Source organism: Vanrija albida, assembly GCF_041260175.1.
Source record: "Vanrija albida strain AlHP1 chromosome Unknown contig_3, whole genome shotgun sequence".
Lineage (NCBI taxonomy): Eukaryota > Fungi > Basidiomycota > Tremellomycetes > Trichosporonales > Trichosporonaceae > Vanrija > Vanrija albida.
The window spans coordinates 502,664-513,159 of record NW_027191422.1 but is presented as its reverse complement, the minus strand read 5'-3'; the positions used below and the strand labels follow the sequence as shown (position 1 = coordinate 513,159).

At 61.3% G+C, this 10,496-nt stretch overlaps 1 protein-coding gene across 1 annotated transcript; it reads left to right on the top strand.

The window, feature by feature from the left end:
• Positions 1 to 71: 71 nt before the first annotated feature.
• On the top strand, positions 72 to 10,258 carry Q8F55_003506 (uncharacterized protein; the record flags this gene model as incomplete). Its single annotated transcript, XM_069352049.1, has 10 exons — positions 72 to 159; positions 324 to 528; positions 562 to 1,069; positions 1,107 to 1,416; positions 1,465 to 1,523; positions 1,562 to 1,978; positions 2,497 to 2,929; positions 3,098 to 4,341; positions 4,380 to 6,145; positions 6,184 to 10,258. 10 exons carry the CDS (start codon positions 72 to 74, stop codon positions 10,256 to 10,258), a joined length of 9,105 nt encoding a protein of 3,034 aa, XP_069209467.1.
• Positions 10,259 to 10,496: the final 238 nt, after the last annotated feature.

Genomic DNA, 10,496 nt, shown 5'->3' with positions numbered 1-10,496 from the left:
CTCGCCCACCTCACTCTCTCCTTCTCTCCACTCTCCTCCCAATCTTCTTGACAACCCTCTAGCTTCTTGGCATGGCCGAGTATCTTGAAACCCCACGCGGGCGGCTGACAAGCATCGGCGGCTGGAAGCTGGGCAAGACGCTCGGCCGTGGCGCGTATGGTGAGTGGGGCTGTGGGCTGCGGTTGATCGACGGGGCGCCTTCTTCCTCGGTTGAAGCTGATCGATGACACCGACATTGATCTCTCCTCTACACTCGCACGTCGCGCCTCCGTCTCTCATTTGGCACTCAACCAACCAACCAACCAACCAACCCCCACCCCCAGCCCACGTCCGCCTCGCGACCCACCTCGGCACGGGGCACCAAGCCGCCTGCAAGATCCTCCCGGCGCTGGGCAGCCCGCGGTCGTGGAACCAGACCCTCGATGCGGTCGAGGCGCACAAGGAAGTCGTCCTCCTCAAGGCGTTTACCGGCGCCAAGATCCCGGGCGTCGTGTCGATCGAGGGCGTGGTGGAGGAGTGCGGGTGGACGTGAGTGGAAGTCTGTGGGCCCACTGACCCAAGCTACGTCTTCCTCTCGCTGCACTCGTCCTCGCTGTCTAGCATTTCTCCGCCCCTCGAGACCCGCGAAGCCATCGTCGTCTTCCGCCGCCTCCTGCGCACCCTGCACGCACTGCACGAGCTCGGCGTGTCCCACGAGGACGTGAAGCGCGCCAATGTGCTCCTCGAGGGGCTGTGCCCTGCTCTTGCAGACTTTGGCTTCTCCCAGTTCGCGCCGGACAGGGAGCGCGTCACGAGCGCCGGGGGGACACCGGTGTACTCGGCCCCCGAGAAGCTCAAGGACGGCGCCTACGATCCCCGCGCGAGCGACGTGTGGTCCCTCGGCATCATGTTCCTCAAGATGCTGCGCGTGTGGCACCCGTGCTTCGCGTACGGCGTCGACCAGACCTCGCAGCAGGTCGTGGACGCGATCGTCCGCGGCGACGCCGGGTGGGACTGGCTGCCGGACGACAAGCGCTTCGCCGAGCTGATGAGGGGCATGCTCGCGCACGACCCGGCCGAGCGGTGGACGGTGGGTTGTGGGTGGAGAGCTTGCTGACAGCGGGTAGATTCCCCAGATCCTTGACCATCGCTATCTGCGGGTTAGGGGCGCCGACGACTTCGCCATCCCCCTCCCCTCACGCCGGCTCAGCTCGAGAATTGTCCGCCCAGTGCCACAGTCTGTCGTCGACGACCTGTGTTTCCTCGCGTACCTAAAAAAGTCGTTCTTCCTCTGTGAGACAAGCAAGAAAATCGAGGAACGACTGTACAACAAGGAGAGGACGTGGGAGAAGCGCTGGGCGGCTATGCTGCATGGCTGGGAGCGGCGTGCGGAGATGGACTGGGAGGACGTGCCGGCGCTGAGAACGACCCCGAGCGGTAAGTGACAGCCAACTCAGTACAAGAGGTGGCGGCTGATACTCACAGGCCCATCAAGAAGACGCCGTCACCTCCCCCCGCTGAAGGAAATCCGCCTCTCGCCAGTTGTAAGGTGTAGTGATGCGGAATTTTCTCACCTTCGCAGCACAAGCCCAAGACCCCGAAGACGCCCCGGCGACCGTCTCCAAAGCAATCACGCCGGCGCAAATCGCAGACTAAAAACAGGCCGACGACCCCGTCTCCACTCCCCCGCGCGCGCCCTTTCCAGACCCCCGCGGCTCCTGGCCCCAAGGAGATGCTGTGGCCTCCGAAAAGGCTCATCCATTTTCCTGACACGCCGCCGTCGTCGGTCGGGGCGTACGCCTCTCCACTGGCGTTGAAGGACCGCAACCTCGAGCACGTCAACACCAAGCCCAGGACCAAGGCGCAGAAGGCGATGAGGGCGGTGGCTGCTGGTGCTGAGAATCAGCCATTCCCGCCGAAGAAGGTGCTGGGGCCGAGCGCCTTTGGCCATGCTCGTCGCCCAGCGCTGGGATACCACAAGAAGGTGACGGCCATGAGGGTGAGTGCAGCCCCATCTGGAGTAATCGCTCACCGTCCCAGGCCCTCACAACGTAGCGATTCGCACCGCCCTCCCCACAACTTGCGTACAATGCAACGCTCAAAACGCGCTCGATTTCATCCCTGTATCTGTGTATAATCGATAGGTTTCATGTGATAGAAAGTCAAGACGCCGCCTCAAGGTGCGCTTCTACATTTGGCGAGTCCGCCCAAGTCCAGCTTCACGGCATTGGAATCCCGCCGCATAGGTGCTGGCTGAGTTGCAGAGCTCGTGTATTGCCAGCAGACGATTGCCTGCAAGACTCGGACTGGGTGCCACCTTGGCCACATCCACAGGGCCTAGACCCCGCCTGGCGCGCCTCGCGCGCGCCTCACCGTCATGCCACGTGTTGAACGGTGGAGGTGAAACACGATCCACGAACCCGCCTGCATGCCGCCAAGATCTCATGCACAAATGCACGACACGATCCGCTCCCCTTGACAAACCCTCCCTTCGCGTCTCGCACAACACCCACCCAGCCCATGGTACTGTCCACAGAGGACGACCATCGCCAAAACGCGTCCGCCGGCGCGCAGGGCTCGCCCCGCGCGCGCGGCCGGCAAGCCACCAAACCTAGCGGGCCGAGGGACCGCTCCGTGTCGACAATGTCGGGCGAGAGCTGGGCCACCATGACAGCCGCGAACGCGTACCTCGCCCTACTCGAGGATGACGCGCCAGAGTCGCAGTACGCTGCGTCGACGTACACGACGGCCGAATCGGACGTGGCGAGCACGATCGAGAACTGGGAGTCGACGCTCGACCTGAGCACGCCGTCCGACCCCTCGGAGCCGTCCTCGGCGTCGACGATCGTCGGCCACGGCACGATGCTGGCGACGAGCGCGACGAGCAACAGGGCCAACCGCCGCCACCAGCTCATCGACGGCAGCCTGTTGGCCGACCTGCGCGCACCGGGTGAGTCATGAGTGATGAGCTTGGGCCTGGCGATCTCGCCCACGGACAACGGCCGTGTGCTCGGGACCCCAGCCGGCGCTGCGCACCCCTTGCGCCTGTGCGCGAGGACAGTGCGGACGGCGCGTCTTTGCTCCGCGAGCTGTGCGCGACTCTTGCTGATTCCCCCAGGCGTGTCAGCCTCGCCTTACGACCAACACGACGTCGAAACTTTTGATTCATCGACAAACGAGCCGAGGAGAAGAACGGAGATCCCCGTCGCGACAATATTCGGGCTTGAAGAGACGGCGCGTGCGCTCGACTCGCTTCCATCACAGACTCCGCTGTCGCCAGCTGGAACGATCCAGCCGCTGTCGCCAGCTGAGACGATCCAGCCGCTGCACTCGAGGCCGACATCGATCGCGCTCCAATCCCCGCCAGATACCTTTCAGCCATTGCCCTCGTTCTCGGCCGCTCCCGATCCATTGGCCACGCCCAAGCCAAGAAGGGGCTCACGACTGAGCATCAACACCGATCTCCCGCCGCCCGAGCGACCCAAGTCACCCGAGCCCTCATCGCCAGGCCTCAAACACTGGCAGCAGGTGAGACATCACGTCTTCGTCGGCCCGACCCCGTCAATCGAGAAGCCGATGGTTGTGCTCGAGCCGAAGCGACCCAACTTTATCTCCAAGGCTTCGGCCCGCCTGGGGTTTCGACATGCCGTCGAGCATGTAATGGGCTATGAGCACGGCCACCGGTCGTCCATCGGCAGCTGGAACGGGATTTTCGATCTCTCTGAAGCGGAGCGGGAGGAGGTTGCACGCGAGCGTCGGCGGTTCGCGCGCGACATCAAGACCTGCCTCGACGCATGCGCACTGGAAGAAAGCCGGAGGAGGCTACAGCGCTGCGCCAAGTCTCAGATACCCGACTTTGGGCCAACTCCAGGAGCGGGAGGTTCCAACTCGGGGCCGTCCAGGCCATGGTCGCTGCACCACCACCACAGCGGCAGCAGTGGGCCTCAGTCGGCTGCCGCAACGCCGGGAGTCACGCCATCGACGTATCCCTCCAAGCCGTGGCTGTTGTCGCACAACAGCAGTGCACAGCACTCGACTGCTGGGACGGAAGTGTCCGCCTCGAACCCGAGCCGCGCAGAGTTCTCGGCCTTCGCACCGCTACTGACCGTCCTCCACAACCACCTGCCCTCGGCGCGCTCGAAGAAGCTCTGGTCCAGAACTTGCCCCCACCACTCGGCTATTCTGTCCGAGCTCGGTATCACCCTCCTCGCCGACGCGGCGTCGTCCGACTCGGAGCGTATCCAGGCACTCGAAGTGTTCGGGACCGTGATTCGCAACTGGGCAGCCGACAGTGCTGATGAGGAGCTGGATCGGTGGCTTTGGCTTTGTCGAGCCATGCTGGTAGATGACCAGCAGCTTAGGGTAAGGGGCTCATTTGCACTCCTGGCTAACGGACACAGGCACGCGGACTGGACATGTTGCGCAAGGCGTTGCATCGAGACCCTTCGTTGCCCGAAAGTCTTCAACATCCCCAAGCTGCCAACGATTTCGAGCCACTTGCCATCGGACTACTTGAACTGCTATACTCGCTCGACCAGTCGTCGTCGCCAAACAAGGATCATCAAGAGCTCGTGACGTCCTTCGTGTACGAGCTGACCACTGGGTCGATCATCAATGTTCAACAGGACTCACTAGGCGAGCTAGTCGGTGACCTCGACTCGTCGGGAGCTGCCGACGGCATTGAAAGAGAGCTCATGTGGCTGGCTGCGGGTCGAGGAATTGCTGCCAATCCAGAGCTCGCTGCATGGCTCCTCGACCGGCATGCCGAAGAATTGAAGCGCTACGCTCCGCCACCAATTCTGCATGCCACACCGCCCGTGGTCCTCAAGATCCGCGTCATTGCTGCGACCCAGTTCTTCTCGTCGTTCTCGACACTCATTCGCACCACCGATGATGAGCACCTGGTCGAGTCGGTCACCCGCATGGCGGAGGATCTCTACATCGACAGCTCAGCCCTTCCTGATGACAACGGTGCAATCACATCCGGTTACGCCACGGTGCTCCTCGATCTGCTGCTCCGCCACCACGCTGTCAGCCAGTTCGAAGCCCCACCGGTGTTTTCGGACCCGTTCGGTGACGCCAAGCCCAGATTGCCAACTACGACCACGCAATCTCGCCAGCAGCTTCTTAAACTCATCGGTGGAGTCAACAAGAGGGTCCAGGACGGCATCATCACCAGGCTAGTCACCACCTACCCCCTCCCTCAAGTGCTCAGCGCTGTGAGAAGCTTTATGGAGTCCGACCTCTCGGACTTTGGCAAGGCATGTGTGCCGCCAGTCTTCGAGAGGCTTACGACCTCGTCGGCATACGAGGGGATCAAACCCTTCCTCGAGTGGCTGTCCACCACACACCCGCAGGTGTTCTACAAGCCGCTATTCAGTCTTGCGGCTGCTACTCAAGCTTCATCTCTAGCAGGACCCCTACGCGTCGTCATGACCCTTCAAGAGCAGCTCGGCGCCGAGTCATACTGGACGAGGGCAGATCCCCAGATGGTGGTCATCGTGCTCGTTGGAACCATCACCCAACGCTCGGCGAAGGGAAAGACCAAGGAGGGCACCCATGGTGTCGTTCCTGTCAAGCTCGGGCGCTACGCAGTGCTGGTTGAGCTCCTGATTGCGCTCCAGTATCTCGATGCCAAGGGCGTACCTGCGCTCAAGGCCTTCGTAACGACGCTGGAGACGAGGTTTGGCACCATGCTCGAGCTCGAGGAGAATGAAGGCGAGGGGTTGCCCGCGAGTTATCGATCCCTCGTTTGTCAGCTGTTCAACAAGCTTCGCGTCTCTTCCCGCTGGATAAAGCGGACCGCAGCAACACGTCTGGCCGCCAAGTGGTATGAGCAGACCTACAAGGAAGTCCCTGGCCCTGCCGCTGTCCTCGATCGCGCCCAGTTGTCCTTCCTTCGACAGCTCTACTTCGCGGAGGGCAAGAACAGGTCCACACCACGAATGGCCCTTATCGACCTCCATTTTGGAGCATCTACCGCCAGCTTCCTCATCACCGCCCAGGCAAGCCTGCCCGTTGAAGCTTGGAGTGGCATGCTGCCAGTGCTCTGGGAGTCTTACACACAGCCTCTCCACCCAATGGACGTCAACAGCTTCCTGCTGCTCAAGTGCGCCGAGATGGTTCCTGACCGCATGAAGACGCTGGTCATGGCCGATCTATCAAGGTAGGGCAGAACGATGGGACCGGGACTGACAACCACAGCACGAGCTCTGAGATCCGCAGTCGCGCCCTTCTCAAGCTTGGCCTGCTCTACGCGTACCGTTTCCAAGTTACCACTCAGCCGACTATCACTGAAGGCCGTGCCCCAATCTTCAAGTTCTCTCGGCGTGTCCTTGACTTTGTCCCTACGGAGATTGGATCTCCACAGTGGACGCTACCACGAGACGCCCAGGACGTGGCTTTGGAGAAGTACGGCAGAGCACTTCCCCTCGAGCTTAGACAGCGACTCATGGAGCTGGGCTGGTCAGAAGACGCTAGCATTGCTGCGAGCGACAACGAGCTTGTCCCAGTCACAAAAATACCCCCAACCGAACCCACAGACGACGGTGGCGCTGATAAGGAAGTCGCGAGGCCCGGTACCCCGACCGCAAATCCGCTCACGAGGACTCTTTCAAATAGCTCGGAAGCCTCGACCTCGATGACCACCCAGGTCCGGCGTGCGATCATCCCTCCTGCCCTCCTCACACTCATCATCGAACAGGCGATACATCTGCAGTACACAGACGACTTGGCAGTACGGGTCCTGTCGGATGAAGTTGTTCGCCTGCTGGAGCGCGACGACGCTGCAAGGTTTGTCCGACCAGTCATGGACAACCTCGACGACAACCTACCTCATGCGCTTGAGCGGCTCAACGCGGTGATCACCGACCCCACGCCCAGCTTTGCCTACACCGGTCTCAACGCAATTGTCGGCTACCTCAAGAAGGTCTATCGTATCAACCTGTCTCATCAATACTGGGCGCTCATCGTGGGCACAGTGGCCCGTCTCATTCCCCACGTAAGCGAGATTTCGCTGCGCGACTTTCGCAAGTTCAAGGCCGAGCACCTCATCCTCCCTGCCTCCATCCTGGACGACGAAACTGGCTTCAGAGCCCATCAGGCTTGGGTTGAAAATCTCGTCGAGGTTCAAACTGCCCAGCTCATGGTGCTTTTCCAGGTCTTGCGAGTCAACAGGCGGGACGTGTACATCGTTAAGAAGATGTTGGTGAACCTGAAAGTGGAGGGCGCCGTCCACCACCTGCCGTTCGCCCGCGCGTGGCTCGAGCTTGTTGTCAGGCTGTTCTCGTTCCTCAACAGCAACTACAACGACCGAACCGAGCTCGACCGACTGCTCAAGAACATTTCAACCATGTTGCGCGTGCACGGCTCGACCGACATGATCGTCGTGGGCCAGGCCTTGCGTGCGCTTACGATCGCTTCTGCGCGCTTCCGACGCCTGTTCGCGTCGATCGGCTTTGTCGACACAATGGCAGCTGTGTACTACGTCTACGCTCATGCCAACCCCTCCATTCGGGACGCCATCGAGTACGCCTGCCGCAGCTTCTTCCGGATCCACCAGGAGGTCTTCGTCTACCAGATGTGCCTCGGCATCGCGGAGAGCCCCTTCAACCCAGAGCAAGCGTATCGCTTGGTTTCGTCGCTCTCCAACGAGGATCATCCTGTTGCAGGCCTCGCCTCAGGTATCCGCGGGCTCAACGAAAACGCCGAGATCACTGCCTTGCTCCAAATGATTGGGGATGGGCGAGAAATGACCTTCTCAGAGATTGGCTCGGAGGCGTCGGAGCGGCAGGCTCGCAAGGCCGCCAACATCTCACTTTACCCGGCGGTGTTCCCACGCGAGAACATCATCCGACTCATTGCGACGGTCATTTCGGTCAACGCGGCGTCGCCTCGCGCCATCAAGTTCCTGCGACTTTTCACTGCCATCCTACCGCATATCGTGGACGAGCCCAGCAAGGAGCTAATGGTCGACGCGGTTGACGCCATCGGCCGCTTCGTCCACAGGGGCAAAGCCGGCGACGACGCCCGCATGCATCGGCTCCTGCCTGGCGAAGAGGAAGCGCCACCCGACTGGATCTCCGCGGACCGCGAGTACCTCGCCCTTGTCGATGCCTTTGCAAGCCAGGGAGGCCGGCTGAGCATCAATGCCACTCGGCGCGTGATCGACATCGTCGTCAACCTCCTTCATTCGGAGCCAGAAACAGCGGGTCGCTTGGCGTCCAGCATCATGGGCAAGTTTGCCCGCACCAACCTTGCGGCGCAGAACCCGATTGAGTTCTTGCGTGACATGGCCCCACTCTTCAGACAGTTCATTGTCACCGTCGACTTTTCCGGCGTGCTCCTCGCTATCGCCGACATGATCCGCCGGCACAAGTACGAGCTCACCCTCGGCATAACACAGCTGATTGTCACGTCCTACCTCGAGCCAGCCATTGACATGCTGGCATCGGCCTCGGAGGAGCACATGGGCTTTGTTGTGCCGATGCGCAAGGCCGTGGTGGAACTCTTGGGCACTTCCGTCTTCCTCGCAAACACCGACGTCATTGCTGCGCTCGAGCAATCGCCATCAAGCCCAGGTTTCCTTGCTGGCGTCGTCCTTCCTCTCTGCCTCCTGCTAGAGCAGCCGCTCGACATCGATCGGGCTGAGGCCTACGGCGATGCTTGGGTGCGCATCTTGCGCTACGTCCTCCGCGCATCGAAGCGCCGCACCATACGGCCCCAGCACGCCACTGACTCGCCCCCTGCGCTCGCCGCAACGGCCGTCATCTCCCTTCAAATAATCAAAGTCATCGCCGTCCGCGCACCAACCTGCATCTCGCGTGTGCGTGGATTGTGGACGTACATCTCGACATACCTTCGCGAGATGATTCAGGACGGCAACGCCAAATTCCTAGAGTCTGGTGGCCTTGTTCCAGGCTCGCCACGCCTCGTCGACTGGATGATGTGGTCGCTCTTCGAGCTCCTCGTTCTGCATCCCACCCCTCTCCACATTGACCTCCGCCTGCGCATGCAGATGGCGCTCAGCGCGATCCAGGATGGCAGGATCTCACGCCCATCCACACCAGGAAGCGACCTTCCTCCCACACCCATTCGCTCTCCTTTCGCGCACTCTCAGCAGAGGAGCTTCTCAGGCCTCGTTCGGAAGCCGTCGTCCCGTGTCGCTAAGAGCTCGCCACGCCTCATGATGGGTGGTCACACGCCCCCGCCCACGAGTCCTGACCTCTCGTCATCTCCACCTGCCGGTGGCATGCTAGGCCCGGCGTCCCCATCTCACGCCCGTAACGTGAGCTCCGCCTCATCCCACCTCAATCCCAACACCCCGACCCATGGCCGTTCGGTCAGCAACGCATCATCACGCCTCAATCCTACCTCTCCCACGCACGGTCGCTCAGTCAGCAGCGCATCGTCGCATCTCAACCCGAACACACCGACTCATGGCCGTTCGGTCAGCAATGCTTCATCCGCTTCGCCGACTGGCCTGCGGCGCCTTCCTTCAGTCTCCATTCGTGGCGAGGCCGGTTCGACTCCGAACCGCCCGACATTTGCGACCCTGTCCGCTAAGCGTGCTTCGCGGCCAACGTTTGATGCGTTCCACGGAGGACCCCGTCACTTCCGCTTCCCTTCGAATGCGGGAGTGCGTTCCCTCGCGCCCGGCGGGAAAGGCGAGAAGGGTGGAGCTATTGTGCACCTTCTGGGGCCTGCAACTCAGGTGATTGGCGCCACCAGTGCCAACCTCGGGTTCACTGGATCGAATGAGAAGAGCCGCGGACCTCCAGTCGATCCAACGCGCATCGCGATCCGTGACACGCAAGTGCGGAGCCCCAAGCTCATCAACGAGTCCCGGCGGTCGGTGCATGTCACGATGCTCGTGTTCGGATACCACCTTGAGGATGGTGCTGAGGAGCCATCCGTTCGCGTATGGAGCGTGCCCGAGGCTCTCGAGGCAATCGCCGTCCAGACCAGACTCCTCGTCGAGGAGGAGCTCCGCCACGTGTTCAACCCCAAGCACCATCAGATCAATGTTCCCGAGCTTCCTGTGCTCGCAGATGAGCCGGAAACCATTCAAGAAGAGAAGGCCGCCGAGGTGGAGAGCAACCAAGGGCCCGGTGACTGGGACAGAAGCCACACGTACACCGACGAGCCGTCGTTCACCTTCTCCAACATTTCAGACGGGTACCTTGTGCCCACTCTCGAAGTCAACGCACCGCCGGATGATGCGGAGCCCACCCCTCGACCTACTCTTCCTGTTCCTATCCTGTCTGTTACGCAGGCGTAAACTGCCAATGGGGCTGCTACCCCGCCCATAACCTAATCCCAAGGTCCTGCAGGCCAGGCCATACCCTGCATTCAGCCATGCTTGGCTACGAGTTTAACAGCGACGCCTTTGACGTTAATCACATGTAAAATTATCAGTGTACATACTAGAGATGTATCGACGATAGCCGGAGTCGAGGGTGGGTCATGGGGAGTAAGAATCTGGCGAAATGAACCCAACCCAGTTCCTCCTGTCCGAG